General features: G+C 46.5%; 1 protein-coding gene across 1 annotated transcript in view; it reads left to right on the forward strand.

The window, feature by feature from the left end:
* Nucleotides 1–18,647, forward strand: part of LOC138643350 (NFX1-type zinc finger-containing protein 1-like) — a 245,980-nt gene that overhangs the window by 180,273 nt on the left and 47,060 nt on the right. Inside the window, exon 12 of the mRNA XM_069732272.1 lies at nt 11,199–11,338. Within this exon, the coding sequence (XP_069588373.1) occupies nt 11,199–11,338 (140 nt within the window). The remainder of the gene's footprint in view (nt 1–11,198; nt 11,339–18,647) is intronic.

An 18,647-nucleotide genomic window follows, 5' to 3' on the forward strand; every position in this document is an offset into this window, starting at 1 on the left:
GTGCCTACAGCCAGCCCAAGTTTGTTATGTTAGGCCTTGGAAGCCTGTCTGCGGTCACTCCTTCCACTAGACTTCCACTGACCAGACCACTGCTGCCCGTGTACCCCTGGAACCAATTTAAAAGTGCCTACAGCCAGCCCAAGTTTGTTATGTTAGGCCTTCGAAGCCTGTCTGCGGTCACTCCTTCCACTAGACTTCCACAGACCAGACCACTGCTGCCCGTGTACCCCTGGAACCAATTTAAAAGTGCCTACAGCCAGCCCAAGTTTGTTATGTTAGGCCTTGGAAGCCTGTCTGCGGTCACTCCTTCCACTAGACTTCCACTGACCAGACCACTGCTGCCCGTGTACCCCTGGAACCAATTTAAAAGTGCCTACAGCCAGCCCAAGTTTGTTATGTTAGGCCTTGGAAGCCTGTCTGCGGTCACTCCTTCCACTAGACTTCCACTGACCAGACCACTGCTGCCCGTGTACCCCTGGAACCAATTTAAAAGTGCCTACAGCCAGCCCAAGTTTGTTATGTTAGGCCTTGGAAGCCTGTCTGCGGTCACTCCTTCCACTAGACTTCCACAGACCAGACCACTGCTGCCCGTGTACCCCTGGAACCAATTTAAAAGTGCCTACAGCCAGCCCAAGTTTGTTATGTTAGGCCTTCGAAGCCTGTCTGCGGTCACTCCTTCCACTAGACTTCCACTGACCAGACCACTGCTGCCCGTGTACCCCTGGAACCAATTTAAAAGTGCCTACAGCCAGCCCAAGTTTGTTATGTTAGGCCTTCGAAGCCTGTCTGCGGTCACTCCTTCCACTAGACTTCCACAGACCAGACCACTGCTGCCCGTGTACCCCTGGAACCAATTTAAAAGTGCCTACAGCCAGCCCAAGTTTGTTATGTTAGGCCTTGGAAGCCTGTCTGCGGTCACTCCTTCCACTAGACTTCCACTGACCAGACCACTGCTGCCCGTGTACCCCTGGAACCAATTTAAAAGTGCCTACAGCCAGCCCAAGTTTGTTATGTTAGGCCTTGGAAGCCTGTCTGCGGTCACTCCTTCCACTAGACTTCCACTGACCAGACCACTGCTGCCCGTGTACCCCTGGAACCAATTTAAAAGTGCCTACAGCCAGCCCAAGTTTGTTATGTTAGGCCTTGGAAGCCTGTCTGCGGTCACTCCTTCCACTAGACTTCCACTGACCAGACCACTGCTGCCCGTGTACCCCTGGAACCAATTTAAAAGTGCCTACAGCCAGCCCAAGTTTGTTATGTTAGGCCTTGGAAGCCTGTCTGCGGTCACTCCTTCCACTAGACTTCCACAGACCAGACCACTGCTGCCCGTGTACCCCTGGAACCAATTTAAAAGTGCCTACAGCCAGCCCAAGTTTGTTATGTTAGGCCTTCGAAGCCTGTCTGCGGTCACTCCTTCCACTAGACTTCCACTGACCAGACCACTGCTGCCCGTGTACCCCTGGAACCAATTTAAAAGTGCCTACAGCCAGCCCAAGTTTGTTATGTTAGGCCTTCGAAGCCTCTCTGCGGTCACTCCTTCCACTAGACTTCCACAGACCAGACCACTGCTGCCCGTGTACCCCTGGAACCAATTTAAAAGTGCCTACAGCCAGCCCAAGTTTGTTATGTTAGGCCTTGGAAGCCTGTCTGCGGTCACTCCTTCCACTAGACTTCCACTGACCAGACCACTGCTGCCCGTGTACCCCTGGAACCAATTTAAAAGTGCCTACAGCCAGCCCAAGTTTGTTATGTTAGGCCTTCGAAGCCTGTCTGCGGTCACTCCTTCCACTAGACTTCCACAGACCAGACCACTGCTGCCCGTGTACCCCTGGAACCAATTTAAAAGTGCCTACAGCCAGCCCAAGTTTGTTATGTTAGGCCTTGGAAGCCTGTCTGCGGTCACTCCTTCCACTAGACTTCCACTGACCAGACCACTGCTGCCCGTGTACCCCTGGAACCAATTTAAAAGTGCCTACAGCCAGCCCAAGTTTGTTATGTTAGGCCTTGGAAGCCTGTCTGCGGTCACTCCTTCCACTAGACTTCCACTGACCAGACCACTGCTGCCCGTGTACCCCTGGAACCAATTTAAAAGTGCCTACAGCCAGCCCAAGTTTGTTATGTTAGGCCTTGGAAGCCTGTCTGCGGTCACTCCTTCCACTAGACTTCCACAGACCAGACCACTGCTGCCCGTGTACCCCTGGAACCAATTTAAAAGTGCCTACAGCCAGCCCAAGTTTGTTATGTTAGGCCTTCGAAGCCTGTCTGCGGTCACTCCTTCCACTAGACTTCCACTGACCAGACCACTGCTGCCCGTGTACCCCTGGAACCAATTTAAAAGTGCCTACAGCCAGCCCAAGTTTGTTATGTTAGGCCTTCGAAGCCTGTCTGCGGTCACTCCTTCCACTAGACTTCCACAGACCAGACCACTGCTGCCCGTGTACCCCTGGAACCAATTTAAAAGTGCCTACAGCCAGCCCAAGTTTGTTATGTTAGGCCTTGGAAGCCTGTCTGCGGTCACTCCTTCCACTAGACTTCCACTGACCAGACCACTGCTGCCCGTGTACCCCTGGAACCAATTTAAAAGTGCCTACAGCCAGCCCAAGTTTGTTATGTTAGGCCTTGGAAGCCTGTCTGCGGTCACTCCTTCCACTAGACTTCCACTGACCAGACCACTGCTGCCCGTGTACCCCTGGAACCAATTTAAAAGTGCCTACAGCCAGCCCAAGTTTGTTATGTTAGGCCTTCGAAGCCTGTCTGCGGTCACTCCTTCAACTAGACTTCCACAGACCAGACCACTGCTGCCCGTGTACCCCTGGAACCAATTTAAAAGTGCCTACAGCCAGCCCAAGTTTGTTATGTTAGGCCTTGGAAGCCTGTCTGCGGTCACTCCTTCCACTAGACTTCCACTGACCAGACCACTGCTGCCCGTGTACCCCTGGAACCAATTTAAAAGTGCCTACAGCCAGCCCAAGTTTGTTATGTTAGGCCTTCGAAGCCTGTCTGCGGTCACTCCTTCCACTAGACTTCCACAGACCAGACCACTGCTGCCCGTGTACCCCTGGAACCAATTTAAAAGTGCCTACAGCCAGCCCAAGTTTGTTATGTTAGGCCTTGGAAGCCTGTCTGCGGTCACTCCTTCCACTAGACTTCCACTGACCAGACCACTGCTGCCCGTGTACCCCTGGAACCAATTTAAAAGTGCCTACAGCCAGCCCAAGTTTGTTATGTTAGGCCTTGGAAGCCTGTCTGCGGTCACTCCTTCCACTAGACTTCCACTGACCATACACTGCTGCCCATGTACCCCTGGAACAAATTTAAAAGTGCCTACAGCCAGCCCAAGTTTGTTATGTTAGGCCTTCGAAGCCTGTCTGCGTCCCGTTCTTTCAACTACAACTACACTGACCAGGCCACTGATGGCCGTGTTCCCTTGGAACCAATTTTAACTTGCCTACAGCCAGCCCTATGTTATTATGTTAGGCCTTCGAAGCCTGTCTGCGTCCCGTTCTTTCAACTACAACTACACTGACCAGGCCACTGATGGCCGTGTTCCCCTGGAACCAATTTTAACTTGCCTACAGCCAGCCCAATGTTAGGCCTTTGATGCCTGTCTGCCGTCACTCCTTCCACTAGGCCTCCACTGACCTGTCTATTGCTGCCCGTGTACCCCTTGAACCAACATCATTAAATATAAAAAAAATTAATTTGATTATAAAAAATAAGATCGTGTTGAGATCTCAAATGCAGACATTTTAACAATCAAAACAAACACACAACAAATATCTGGAACTGTACTACAAAGGTCCAACAGCTACAATTTCTTTCTCCTGCAAGAAGTTAACTGAAAGTTTTTTGGAGTTGTTAACACAGATATGGCATCCACCGAGTGTTGTCCTGTCGCGTCTCCTTTAAATTATTTCCAATAAGATGTTAAACTATTAATTTAATAAAATCAATAATTAAAAAAATAATTGAGTAAGTCAAAAGCACATTGCAAATAAACATTAATTACAAATCAAGAAGCATGGCGCGTCCGAGGGTGAGTAGATACCGAATAAGAATATAATCACCCTCGGACGCGCAATGCTTATTTACAACAGCCTTCCTTCCTAAGAATCAGCCCTTCCGTGGTGTAGAGAGAGGTTGTGTTACACTCCAAGGTGTTCCCCAGGTTGCCTTTCCTGAGCTTCGATCTTCCGGCTCTCGTTTAGTAGCTGTTGGAAACTACGCTGCATTAGGCCTACTAATTGTGTATGGGTGAAACAGTGGCGCATCTGCGGTCCCTCCTTCCACTAGGCCTCCACTGACCTGTCTACTGCGGCCCGTGTACCCCTTGAACCAACCTAATAAAATATTTAAAAAATTAATTTGATTATAAAAAATAAGATCGTGTTGAGATCTCAAATGCAGACATTTTAACAATCAAAACAAACACACAACAAATATCTGGAACTGTACTACAAAGGTCCAACAGCTACAATTTCTTTCTCCTGCAAGAAGTTAACTGAAAGTTTTTTGGAGTTGTTAACACAGATATGGCATCCACCGAGTGTTGTCCTGTCGCGTCTCCTTTAAATTATTTCCAATAAGATGTTAAACTATTAATTTAATAAAATCAATAATTAAAAAAATAATTGAGTAAGTCAATAGCACATTGCAAATAAACATTAATTACAAATCAAGAAGCATGGCGCGTCCGAGGGTGAGTAGATACCGAATAAGAATATAATCACCCTCGGACGCGCAATGCTTATTTACAACAGCCTTCCTTCCTAAGAATCAGCCCTTTCGTGGTGTAGAGAGAGGTTGTGTTACACTCCAAGGTGTTCCCCGGGTTGCCTTTCATGAGCTTCGATCTTCCGGCTCTCGTTTAGTAGTTGGTGGAAACTACGCTGCATTAGGCCTACAAATTTGGTATGGGGTGTAGAGACAGGTTGTGTTACACTCCAAGGTTTTCACCAGGTTGCCTTTCCTGAGCTTCGATCTTCATGCTCTCGTTTAGTAGTTGTAGAAAAGTACGCTGAATTAGGCCTACAAAATGGGTATGGGGTGGAGAGAGATGGTGTGTTACACTCCAAGGTGTTCCCCAGGTTGCCTTTCCTGAGCTTCGATCTTCCGGCTCTCGTTTAGTAGCTGTTGGAAACTACGCTGCATTAGGCCTACTAATTGTGTATGGGTGAAACAGTGGCGCATCTGCGGTCCCTCCTTCCACTAGGCCTCCACTGACCTGTCTACTGCGGCCCGTGTACCCCTTGAACCAACCTAATAAAATATTTAAAAAATTAATTTGATTATAAAAAATAAGATCGTGTTGAGATCTCAAATGCAGACATTTTAACAATCAAAACAAACACACAACAAATATCTGGAACTGTACTACAAAGGTCCAACAGCTACAATTTCTTTCTCCTGCAAGAAGTTAACTGAAAGTTTTTTGGAGTTGTTAACACAGATATGGCATCCACCGAGTGTTGTCCTGTCGCGTCTCCTTTAAATTATTTCCAATAAGATGTTAAACTATTAATTTAATAAAATCAATAATTAAAAAAATAATTGAGTAAGTCAAAAGCACATTGCAAATAAACATTAATTACAAATCAAGAAGCATGGCGCGTCCGAGGGTGAGTAGATACCGAATAAGAATATAATCACCCTCGGACGCGCAATGCTTATTTACAACAGCCTTCCTTCCTAAGAATCAGCCCTTTCGTGGTGTAGAGAGAGGTTGTGTTACACTCCAAGGTGTTCCCCGGGTTGCCTTTCATGAGCTTCGATCTTCCGGCTCTCGTTTAGTAGTTGGTGGAAACTACGCTGCATTAGGCCTACAAATTTGGTATGGGGTGTAGAGACAGGTTGTGTTACACTCCAAGGTTTTCACCAGGTTGCCTTTCCTGAGCTTCTATCTTCAGGCTCTCATTAAATTGTGGTTAAATGGAACAACTGCATTTGGCGTACTAGTTGGTTTGGGGCCTACTATCGGTGTCTGCCGCTCCTTGCTGTTCTCCTGGTTTCCTGTCCTGAAATTCCATTTTCAGCCTCTCGTTAAGTAGTTGTTAATGTTAAACTGCATTTGGCCTACTAGTTGGGTTGGGGCCTACTATCGGTGTCTGCCACTCCTTGCTGTTCTCCTCCACTGAACAAAGCTGTGCCGCCTGTTTACTACGGTTGCCAATTTTGAACTGCATTTCGACTACTTACTGATTTGGCCCAACTCTCTGTGTCAGCCTCTCATTCCAGTTGTCCTCCACTGCAATGCCCCCTGGTTATTCCTGTGTTACCAATTTTGAACTGCATTTAGCCCACTTTCTTCTTTGGGCCTATATCTGTGTTTCCACTTCATCGTGCCCATTGCCCAGCCAGTGATAGATGAGTCTGCTGGTACATTGACCCATAACGCAACATTCCCCGTGCACGCTACACAACAACATTGTGACCCTGCTGAAAGTCAGGTTGCTCTTCCCGCATACCATACCACCTTACACGGGGACAAAGAGGAAGGTGCAGATGAAAGTGCAGGTTCCTTCATCAGGTGGGGGGAGGAATACTAGTTGGCGACGTCACTGGCACAGGGCCTCTCATAGTACGCAAAAGTGTTGCTGCCGGTGGGAGGCGCCCCCGCCGTGCAAACACACCGCTGTACTTTGAGGGGCCCTGTGCCAGTGCCAATGCCAACAAGTGGGCCCCCCCCTGCTTGCTCAGGATCACAGCACTTGCAAAGTTGAAATACTTACCTCTCCCTGCTCCACTGCCGTGACGTGGTCCAGATTTCCTGGGCCCACTAATTACTTGAACCAGCCCTACCCCACACAACTTTAGCCAAATGACCCCCAATTTCAAATGCCTTCCAATTATTATAAGGTAAATTACGCTTGACAAGCTTCATTAAGAAGAATGGATGGTTTTGACATTAAAATGGGCACTCTAGGTGTTTTCCTGGCCCCCACTCACTGCCGACTATGCTGCCCCATTGACTTGCATTGGGTTTCGTGTTTCGGTCGATCCCGACTTTACGTCATAATCGGCCGATTTCACTCGACCCGACTTTGGACATAGTCGGGTTTCGCAAAACCCGGCTCGACTCTAAAAAGGTCAAGGTCGCTCAACTCTAGTCGCCATGACTCTGGCCGTGCATTTGTACAGAAGGAGACAAGATTGGTTACTGGACAAAGCCTCTGGTAGGAGAGTAGTACCATCTCAGGATTTACCTTCATCTCGTGGGGAGGAGGCGATGCAACTGGGAAAGGAGACTTCTCTCAGAGCTTTGGAACTAGTCATTAATCATAACTCACTGGATAACTCCCTTCTTTCTCAGTGTGTAGAAACTTGTATTGAGTGTACAGTATATCTGAGGGTGGAGGAGCCTCCACAAGGAATAGATAACATTCTTGGTTCTTCAAACCCTTCCAACTCTCGCGATACTGAGTCTTCCTTGGCTCAGAAAACAAAACCACCATATTGACTGGGTTATTGGGGATGTCATTTGGTGGGGTGAGGAGTGTTGGGGCAAATGTTTTCAATGAGATTCCTCTCGTTCAGTGCTCTACCGCTCAAACTCTTTGGTATTTGTAGGAGTTTCCAGAGGTATTGTCTGAAAGAGAGCTGAGTTTTGCCTCCCTATGATTGTGAGATACAGCTGATGTATCCTAATCCTACACTACCCAACGGTAGAATCTTTAATCTGTGTAAACGTCAGAGGGTAGCTATGAGGCTATGAGTGACTATGTCAGAGAGAACGTATCTAAAGGGTTCATCCGCACTTCTAAATCCCATGTGGGAACAGGAGTCTTTTTTTTGGCTAAAAAAGACAGATGTTTAAGACCATGCATTAACAATCATGAGCTTAATAAAATGACTGTTAAAAAACAGAATCCTCTTTATGTAATCCCTGACTTATTTAACCAACTCATTGAGGCCAGGATCTTTACTAAACTAGATCATAAGGGGACCTATATTCTTTTTCGCATAAAGTCAGGAGATGAGTGGAAAACCGCTTTTAACACTCCCGAGGAGCACTGTGAATATTTCATGCCATTTGGTCACTGTAATGCCCCTTCAGTATTTCAGGCTTTGGTTAATGACATCTTTAGAGATACCATATATACTCGAGTATAAGCCGACCCAAATATAAGCCGAGGCACCTAATTTTACCACAAAAAATCTGGGAAAATGTAGTCACTTGAGTATAAGCCTGGTATGCATGGCACCCTCATTCCTATCCTGGTATGCATGGCCTCCTGATCCCCATCCAGATATGCATGGCCTCCTCATTGCTATCCTGGTATGCATGGCCCCCTCATCCCTATCCTGGTATGCATGGCCCCCTCATCCCTATCCTGGTATGCATGGCCCCCTCATTCCTATTCTGGTATGCATGGCCCCCCATCCCTATTCTGGTATACATAACCTCCTAGCCTCCATCCTGATATGCATGGCCACGTCATCCTTATCCTGGTATGCATGGCACCCTCATCTCTATACTGGTATGCATGGCCTCCTCATCGCTATCCTGGTGTGCATGATATCCCTATCCTGGTATGCATGGTCACCTCTTCCCCATCCTATTATGCATGGCCTCCTCATCTCTATCCTGGTATGCATGGCCTCCATCCGAAAAGCATAAAAAAAATAAACCATCCTACTTAGGCTAGGTTCACATCACGTTTGTGATGTTCGTTTAACGTATCCGTTAAACGGATGCGCTAACGCTGATGCCCAAATTCCCTTTTTTCTACGACTGCGCTAACGCATTGCATTGGCATGCATTAGTAATAGAGATCTATGCACAGTGAAAGCGTTCGTTCTCTGTGCGTTAGACCTAGCGTACCCGAAAACACGGTAGACCGCGTTCGAGGGTGCGTCACAAAGTAACGCATCATCGCTAACGCATGCCGATTTTGACATGCGTTAGGATGCATTACGATAATGGATGGCAATAGGTGCGTTAACGGATCCATTACATTGCATTACTGCCACTTAGTAACGGATCCCTTAAACGGACGGCACTAACGCAATGTGAACCTAGCCTTACCTTCCCTGCTACCCATCGTAGCATCCTGTTCTGATGCCAGTAGTTGATTTATGCTTGTAAGCAGCGCATGGCAGTGATGTCATGTACTACTTACAAGCAGAGGACAGCTGCCAGAATACTCACTGTTTTCCACGCAGAAGTGCAATGGCTGTAATTTTTTTTGTGTTTCTGGCTTGAAAAAGGCCCCTTTGGGACGAAATGTTGCTTCACTTGTCTACGTCAATTGTATTTCACCATGTGATTTTTAAGGATGGAATAAAGGTTACGTTTTATCCCTATTTTCCCTTGTGCCTCGAAATCTTGGATTTTCCATGATGCACCCTATAGTTCTCCGTACCATATAAAGCACCCCATAGTCTTCCACATAGTATAATGCATCCCATAGTCCTTCATGCAGCACAATACACTCCTTATAGTCCTACATACAGTATAATGCACCACCTTAGTCCTCCATACAGTGAAATGCACGCCTATAGTCCTCCATACATTATAATGCTCTCCCCATAGTCCTACATTCAGTATACTGCACTCTCCATAGGCCTTTATTGTATAATGCTCTCCCCATAGTCCTCCATACAGTTTAATGCAGTCCCCATAGTTCTCCATACAGTATACTGAACTCCACATAGTACTCCATACAGTATACTACACTCCTCATAATCCTCCATACAGTATACTACACTCTCCATAGTCATCCAAACAGTACACTGCACTCATCATAGTCCTCCACACAGTATATACTGCACTCTGAATAGTCATCTATACAGTATACTTCTCTCCCCATAGCCATCCATACAGTATATTGCACTCCCCATAGTCCTCCATACAGTATAATGTTCTCCCCATAGTCCTCCGTACAGTAAAATGTACTCCCCATAGTCCTCCATACAGTATAATGGTCACCCCATAGTCCTCCATACAGTATTATGGCCACCTCAATGTGCTCAATGATTTAAAAAAACAGCAAAAAAAAACCAAAACAAACAATATTCACTTCTCCTACTCGTTCTCCCGCTACTCTGGTCTCTGGAGCGAGTGCTGAGTCGTCAGACAAGAGAAAAAATTATGGAGGAGCTCTCTTCTGTCATTACTTTCAACTATTGGCATCCAGGATGCAGATACAGTTGAACATGTGATAACAGGTGGGGGAGGATCGGTGCAGGTGCTTGCCCCTATCCCCTCTGATTTATGGGTCCCATAGCTGCCGCCATTGGCGGTACGCCACTGAGTATAGACATACTTTTACACGCACACTTTTACATTAAAGTCTTTTCTCGAGCAGTAGTAATCAGTTCTTCTACTACACAGAATGCCCTCATTATCATGTGCTTTGGGTACAGCAGTAAACATAATGTGGATTTGAGTGGCAGGAGTAAGTGATCAGCACCAGTCTGTGGTAATTCCTGTTGGATGCCTTTAAATAAATTAGGCATATGTTACTCCAGCTTGCTTATAGTTCAAGACTGGTGTTTGAAAGGCCAATTTTTATAAATTCCACCAAATATGTATTATTAGGCCTCCCATAATACTCCCAACTTTTCCTCCCCCAATTTCTGTGTATCTTTCAGCCTATTTGAGGGAATTGTTATACAGACATGTTGACGGTGACAAAAATCTTCCTGCTGGGACTTGAAGCTTCAGCTGTTTGAAACTTCTTCCACTTTCTATCTGTGATGCCAGCTAATTAGGTTCTTAATCTCCATCCTATACACATTAAACTACCATCAGCCAAACACACCAATATTGACAGATAGGACCGTCTGTTTAATGTGTATGAGGGCCACCAGAAATGTCTGGTAATGGCTCTTTCATAGAGAACACAGGAGTGCTCAGCAGAGAGAGAGTACTCCTGTATGTGGGAGAGACGGCTGGTTGGTTGCCGGCAAAAGGATTGGCTTAACCATCATTCTGCTTACAGTAATCTATGGTGTATGGGGACTTTAAATATAAGCTGTGACATTTATTCTTTTTGTATTATTGTTTGAAAAAGACTCTCGCTAAATCAAACCTGTGTACCTTGTATTGTATGTTCATCTTTCAGTACACACAATGACCAGTCCATGCTGCAATATCTGATTTTTTTTTTATCAGAGGCACTATTTCAACATATTTTTTAAGAGGACATTTATTTTAATGATGGGTACAAATTGGTAATATATATGGTTTGTTACAGATATCATCAAAAATGAAAAAGAAATTAAAGAAACAGATGAAGCATGAACTCCAGGAGACAAGTCACATGGACGAAAAAGAATGCGAGCTGATAACGGATCTGTTTCAGCTCTCCCTCAAAAAGCGCTGGGAGGTTTACAGGTCCATATATTTGATATATTTGTCTATTTATTTATGCTACTTATACAGTGACATCTTCAAAGATAAATGAAAAAAATATATATATATACTGTATATATATATATATATATATATATATATATATATATATATATATATCTTTCCTTAAAATACAAAGGAAATATGTCATTTTTAACATTAGGCACTCAAGGGAGAGTACACTATCATATATTATGCTATTCTATCACAACTAGTTACCTCAAAATAGGATATTACTCCAGATTTTACCCAGCTCCATACCCCAAAACACTAAGGGTATAGCCGCAGAGCCAGGTCCAGTTGAGTACTAGAGTTCCGTCCAATCCATGGATTCCATACTAAAAAAGGAGTCCCACAAGTCATTTTTAGTTTCTTCTATTCATTCATAGCATAATAGTATTCATTCTTTATTTTACCAAAGATATTGATCGTGAGGGAGTTGTCCACTTCGTCGCAATATGGATCTTGGTGGCCATAAACAAATAATTTACAAGTTTGTGAGAGTTCCTTGTGAAGCTCCTGAGCCAAGCTCCCAGCAAAATTGCAGAGGGTTCTAAATCAATTGATTTACCAAACATTTGCTCTATTAGGTGTTTCACCTTTTTCCAAAGATTGGATACCCTGCATCCTCTAAAACATTCACCAGAAACACCTGGATAAATGCTATGGATTTTGTCTGGGAAATCGTATGCTCTATGTAGAACCTTGAAGAAGTCTCTACGAGAGATGTTTGGTGACTTCCTTTTGACAATGTATTACAACTGTGGTGCCAGTCATCTATTGACATGTTGAAACCTAAATCTTCTTCCGACTGTAACATGTATTTTAATTTTCTATGATCGTGTGGCGGGCTAATGGTAGAATAAATCAGTGAGATTGTTCACCTTCCTAACGGTCCATTTAAACACTGATTTTCAAAGCTCGTTACCTGGAGAGGGGTTTTATTTGGGAGAATTTGCTTGGCAAAGTGAAATATCTGATTTATTCGCATAGTTTCTCTGACTGGGTGCTCATATTTTTAACAAATTCCTGTCTATCAAGTAAGACATTGAATGGTGAACAGAGATGCTTAAGTATAAAAATTCCCTTCAGCGTCCACCATGAAAAGATTTGTGACTCGAGGTCTGGTTGAAACATGGAATTGTGTAGTATAGCAGACATCGGGGAGGGATTAGACTGCAGTCTATGTTAGAACTGTACTTTCCTCCAAAGGAGTAGTGAGTGAACTGTAAAAGGCGCTATAGTTAATGGACAATTAAGCCGCTCTGTAGATCACATAAGGCCTGGTAGTGATGATGCCTTCGATAAGAAAGATTCTAAAAGAACCCATCTGGGTTTATTGTTGTATGAGCAAGTACTAATTAATTGGGCAATCTGTGCGGACTTATAATAAAGGGCAAAATTAGGCAAGGCTACCCCCCTGTTTTCCTGTGAAGAAACATGTTTTTTGTGCAATTCTGTTTTTTTTCTCTTGCCTTAGGAACTGAGACATCATATTAACCGTTAAGTTGATACCAATATAAGTTAGATAATGTTCTTTGCTTGAGAACCCGAATTGGGAGGTTATATTATACTAGCTATTGAACCCGTTCTACGCCCGGGTGGCGAGCATTTATATTGGTATATGGTCTCCATCCTGGTATGTGCTGCTCCATCCTGCGCCCCCATCCTGTCATGTGCTGCTCCCATCCTGCGCCCCCGTTCTGTCATGTGCTGCTCCCATCCTGCGCCTCCATTCTGTCATTTGCTGCTCCCATCCTGTCATTTGCTGCTCCCATCCTGCGCCCCTTCTGTCATTTGCTGCTCCCATCCTGCGCCCCCGTTCTGTCATTTGCTGCTCCCATCCTGCGCCCGTTCTGTCATGTGCTGCTCCCATCCTGCGCCCGTTCTGTCATGTGCTGCTGCCATCCTGCGCCCGTTCTGTCATGTGCTGCTGCCATCCTGCGCCCGTACTGTCATGTGCTGCTGCCATCCTGCACCCGTTCTGTCATGTGCTGCTGCCATCCTGCGCCCGTTCTGTCATGTGCTGCTGCCATCCTGCGCCCGTTCTGTCATGTGCTGCTCCCATCCTGCGCCCGTTCTGTCATGTGCTGCTGCCATCCTGCGCCCGTTCTGTCATGTGCTGCTGCCATCCTGCGCCCGTACTGTCATGTGCTGCTGCCATCCTGCACCCGTTCTGTCATGTGCTGCTGCCATCCTGCGCCCGTTCTGTCATGTGCTGCTGCCATCCTGCGCCCGTTCTGTCATGTGCTGCTCCCATCCTGCGCCCGTTCTGTCATGTGCTGCTGCCATCCTGCGCCCGTTTTGTCATGTGCTGCTGCCATCCTGCGCCCGTTCTGTCATGTGCTGCTGCCATCCTTCGCCCGTTCTGTCATGTGCTGCTGCCATCCTTCGCCCGTTCTGTCATGTGCTGCTGCCATCCTGCACCCGTTCTGTCATGTGCTGCGGCCATCCTGCGCCTGTTCTGTCATGTGCTGCTGCCATCCTGCGCCCGTTCTGTCATGTGTTGCGGCCATCCTGCGCCCGTTCTGTCATGTGCTGCTGCCTTCCTTCGCCCGTTCTGTCATGTGCTGCTGCCATCCTTCGCCCGTTCTGTCATGTGCTGCTGCCATCCTGCGCCCGTTCTGTCATGTGCTGCGGCCATCCTGCGCCCGTTCTGTCATGTGCTGCTGCCATCCTGCGCCCGTTCTGTCATGTGCTGCGGCCATCCTGCTCCCCCGTTCTGTCATGTGCTGCTGCCATCATTCGCCCCTTCTGTCATGTGCTGCTGCCATCCTGCGCCCATTCTGTCATGTGCTGCTCCCATCCTGCGCCCGTTCTGTCATGTGCTGCTGCCATCCTGCGCCCGTTCTGTCATGTGCTGCTGCCATCCTGCGCCCGTTCTGTCATGTGCTGCTGCCATCCTGCGCCCGTTCTGTCATGTGCTGCGGCCATCCTGCGCCCGTTCTGTCATTTGCTGCGGCCATCCTGCGCCCGTTCTGTCATGTGCTGCGGCCATCCTGTGCCCGTTCTGTCATGTGCTGCGGCCATCCTGCGCCCGTTCTGTCATGTGCTGCGGCCATCCTTCCGTGCCCGTTCTGTCATGTGCTGCTGCCATCCTGCGCCCCCGTTCTGTCATGTGCTGCTCCCATCCTGCGCCACCATTGTATTATATGCCCCCCGCTCCAGTGTGTATGCCCCCGAATGCTGCTGCCATATAAAATAAAAAAAAATACCATACTCACCTATCGTCCGGCTCCACTGCAGGTATGTCTTCAAGAAAATGGCTCCGGAAAGCGGGGACTGCGCAGGCGCCGATTCCGGCAGCAGGAATCGGCGCCTGCGCAGTCCGCGCTTTCCGGCGCCATTTTCTTGAAGACACACCTGCAGTGGAGCCGGAGTGTGTCTTCAAGAAAATGGCGCCGGAAAGCGCGGACTGCGCAGGCGCCGATTCCGGCAGCAGGAATCGGCGCCTGCGCAGTCCGCGCCCTCCGGAGCCGGGAGCAGAGGAGCCGGGAGACGGAGCCGCAAGCAGCGCTGGAACCGGGAAAGGTGAGTATACTTACCCTCCCTCCTGGCGGTCCCTGACTCTCCGGTGGAGATCGCGGTATGCGTTCAGTGCTTACGCATACCGCGATCTCCCGGGAGCGTCGCTCTGTGAGGCCCAGACTGCGCCGGCGCTTGCGCTTGCGCAGTCTATCGAGGCTTCGGACAGAGTGACGCTCCCAGCGTTATATTATAGATTGCTCCACTTTTGGAGTACTGATAAATAATTCTTCAGATTTGATATGAAGTTTTAGACCTGAAAATGCCTCAAATTCATGGAGAAGAGAGAGTAAATGAGGAAGTGTGGTATGAGTGCTGGTTAGCGTCAAGAGGAGATCATCTGCAAAGAGGCTAACCTTATATTGGTGTCCTACATCTTCAGGGCCCAATATGTTCTGATTTCTCCTTATGGCCTTCGCTACGGGTTCCATTGCAAGCGCAAAAAGGGCTGGAGACAGAGGGCAGCCCTGTCTAGTTCCCCTTTGAATATTTATATAAGTGGGGGGGTGTCGATGGGAGTTTTAAGTAGGCAATAGGCCTATCATATAACTAGACTAAGGTGAACTAAGAGTCAAAACTGGCCACAGAATATAACAAAGATGATATTTATTAAGTAAACAAGAACAAAAATTAACAGATAAATAATAATCGCTAATAGCAAGTGCATAGCAACTGCATCCTAAGGTACATCCGTATCACACAGGTAAGCAGGACAGGGCCCAATGTAACAAGCAATTTATATGATAAAAAGACCACATTACAAACCAGGTATCATCAACACATGGGCTAAACCATCTGAGACATATGGTGATCTAAAGGGAAGTCTACACGCTGTGCCCACATAATAACAAATATCACCTATGCCTACTGGTATGTAAGTCAAAAGGAGGTAAAAGTGGATAAATTACCCATGTGTATAAAGAAGAGTCCTGTCCGGCTCCTGGGTGACGTTCCCCAATGCACGTTTCGCGTACTGTCTTTACCGCTTCATCAGGGGGCGTCCCGTAATTACATCTCTAGGGTTGTTGTCCGATCGGGGCTTTCCCACAGCCCTGTGTATTCTAGTAATATGTAGCATAGCTGGATCTGTTTGTGGGAGTAAAACAGCAAAAAGTGTGGTAGCCGTATCTTTAAGGGCTGAGATCTCCTACTTCATTAACCCCTTACTGACCTCGGACGGGATAGTACGTCCGAGGTCAGCTCCCCTGCTTTGATGCAGGGCTCCGCGGTGAGCCCGCATCAAAGACGGGACATGTCAGCTGTTTTGAACTGCTGACATGTGCCCGCAATAGCGGCGGGTGAAATCGCGATTCACCCGCCGCTATTAACTAGTTAAATGCCGCTGTCAAACGCAGACAGCGGCATTTAACTACCGCATCCAGCCGGGCGGCCGGATATGAGCGCATCGCCGACCCCCGTCACATGATCGGAGGTCGGCGATGCTTCTCCATTGTAACCATAGAGGTCTTTGAGACCTCTATGGTTACTGATCGCCGGTAGCTGTGAGCGCCACCCTGTGGTCGGCGCTCACAGCACACCTGATTTTCTACTACATAGCAGCGAACAACAGATCACTGCTATGTAGCAGAGGCGATCGTGCTGTGCCTGCTTCTAGCCTCCCATGGAGGCTATTGAAGCATGGCAAAAGTTTAAAAAAAGTTTTTAAAAAATGTGGAAAAAATAAAAAAATATAAAAGTTTAACCCCTTCATGACCAGGGGATTTTTCGTTTTCCCGTGTTCGTTTTTCGCTCCCCTCCTTCCCAGAGCCATAACTTTTTTATTTTTCCGTCAATTTGGCCATGTGAGGGCTTATGTTTTGCGGGACGAGTTGTACTTTTGAACGACATCATTGGTTTTAGCATGTCGTGTACTAGAAAACGGGAAAAAAATTCCAAGTGCGGTGAAATTGCAAAAAAAGTGCAATCCCACACTGGTTTTTTGTTTGGCTTTTTTGCTAGGTTCACTAAAAGGTAAACTAACCTGCCATTATGATTCTCCAGGTCAGTACGAGTTCATAGACACCTAACATGATTAGGTTATTTTTTATCTAAGTGGTGAAAAAAAAATCCAAACTTTGCTAAAAAAAAAAAAAAAAAAAAGTGCGCCATTTTCCGATACTCGTAGCGTCTCCATTTTTCATGATCTGGGGTCGGTTGAGGGCTTATTTTTTGCGTGCCGAGATGACGTTTTTAATGATAGCATTTCAGTGCAGATACGTTCTTTTGATCGCCCGTTATTGCATTTTAATGCAATGTCGCGGCGACAAAAAAAACGTAATTCTGGCGTTTCGAATTTTTTTCCCGCTACGCTGTTTAGCGATCAGGTTAATACTTTTTTTTAATTGATAGATCGGGCGATTCGGAGCGCGGCGATACCAAATATGCGTAGATTTGATATTTTTTTTATTGATTTATTTTGATTGGGGCGAAAGGGGGGTGATTTAAACTTTTATGTTTTTTTTATTTTTTTCACATTTTTTTAAACTTTTTTTTTTTACTTTTGCCATGCTTCAATAGCCTCCATGGGAGGCTAGAAGCAGGCACAGCACGATCGGCTCTGCTACATAGCAGCGATCTGCTGATCGCTGCTATGTAGCAGAATTGCAGGTGTGCTGTGAGCGCCGACCACAGGGTGGCGCTCACAGCCACCGGTCATCAGTAACCATAGAGGTCTCTAGGACCTCTATGGTTACAATATACAAGCATCGCCGACCCCCGATCATGTGACGGGGGTCGGCGATGACGTCATTTCCGGCCGCCCGGCCGGAAGCGGTAGTTAAATGCCGCTGTCTGCGTTTGACAGCGGCATTTAACTAGTTAATAGGTGCGGGCAGATCGCGATTCTGCCCGCGCCTATTACGGGCACATGTCAGCTGTTCAAAACAGCTGACATGTCCCGGCTTTGGTGCGGGCTCACTGCGGAGCCCTGCATCAAAGCAGGGGAGCCGGCATCGGACGGTATAGTACGTCCGATGCCGGTAAGGGGTTAAATCACCCCCCCCCTTTCGCCCCAATCAAAATAAATCAATAAAAAAAAAAATCGAACCTACACATATTTGGTATCGCCGCGTTCAGAATTGCCCAATCTATCAATAAAAAAAACCATTAACCTGATCGCTAAATGGCATAATGAGAAAAAAAATCGAAACGCCAGAATTACGTTTTTTGGTCGCAGCGACATTGCATTAAAATGCAATAACGGGCGATCAAATAAACATATCTGCACCGAATTGGAATAATTAAAAACGCCAGCTCGGCACGCAAAAAATAAGCCCTCAACCGACCCCAGATCATGAAAAATGGAGACGCTACGAGTATCGGAAAATGGCGCAATTTTTTTTTTTTTTTTTTTTTTTAGCAAAGTTTGGAATTTTTTTTCACCACTTAGGTAAAAAATAACCTAGACATGTTAGGTGTCTATGAACTCATAGTGACCTGGAGAATCATAATGGCAGGTCAGTTTTAGCATTTAGTGAACCTAGCAAAAAAGCCAAACAAAAAACAAGTGTGGGACTGCACTTTTTTTGCAATTTCACTGCACTTGGAATTTTTTTTCCCATTTTCTAGTACACGACATGGTAAAACCAATGATGTCGTTCAAAAGTAAAACTCGTCCCGCAAAAAATAAGCCCTCACATGGCCAAATTGCCGGAAAAATAAAAAAAGTTATGGCTCTGGGAAGGAGGGGAGCGAAAAACAAACACGGAAAAATGGAAAATCCCAAGGTCATGAAGGGGTTAATGCGTTCCATTTGCTGTTTAAGAGC

The sequence above is a fragment of the Ranitomeya imitator genome, chromosome 6, assembly GCF_032444005.1.
Source record: "Ranitomeya imitator isolate aRanImi1 chromosome 6, aRanImi1.pri, whole genome shotgun sequence".
NCBI classification, from domain to species: Eukaryota; Metazoa; Chordata; class Amphibia; order Anura; family Dendrobatidae; genus Ranitomeya; species Ranitomeya imitator.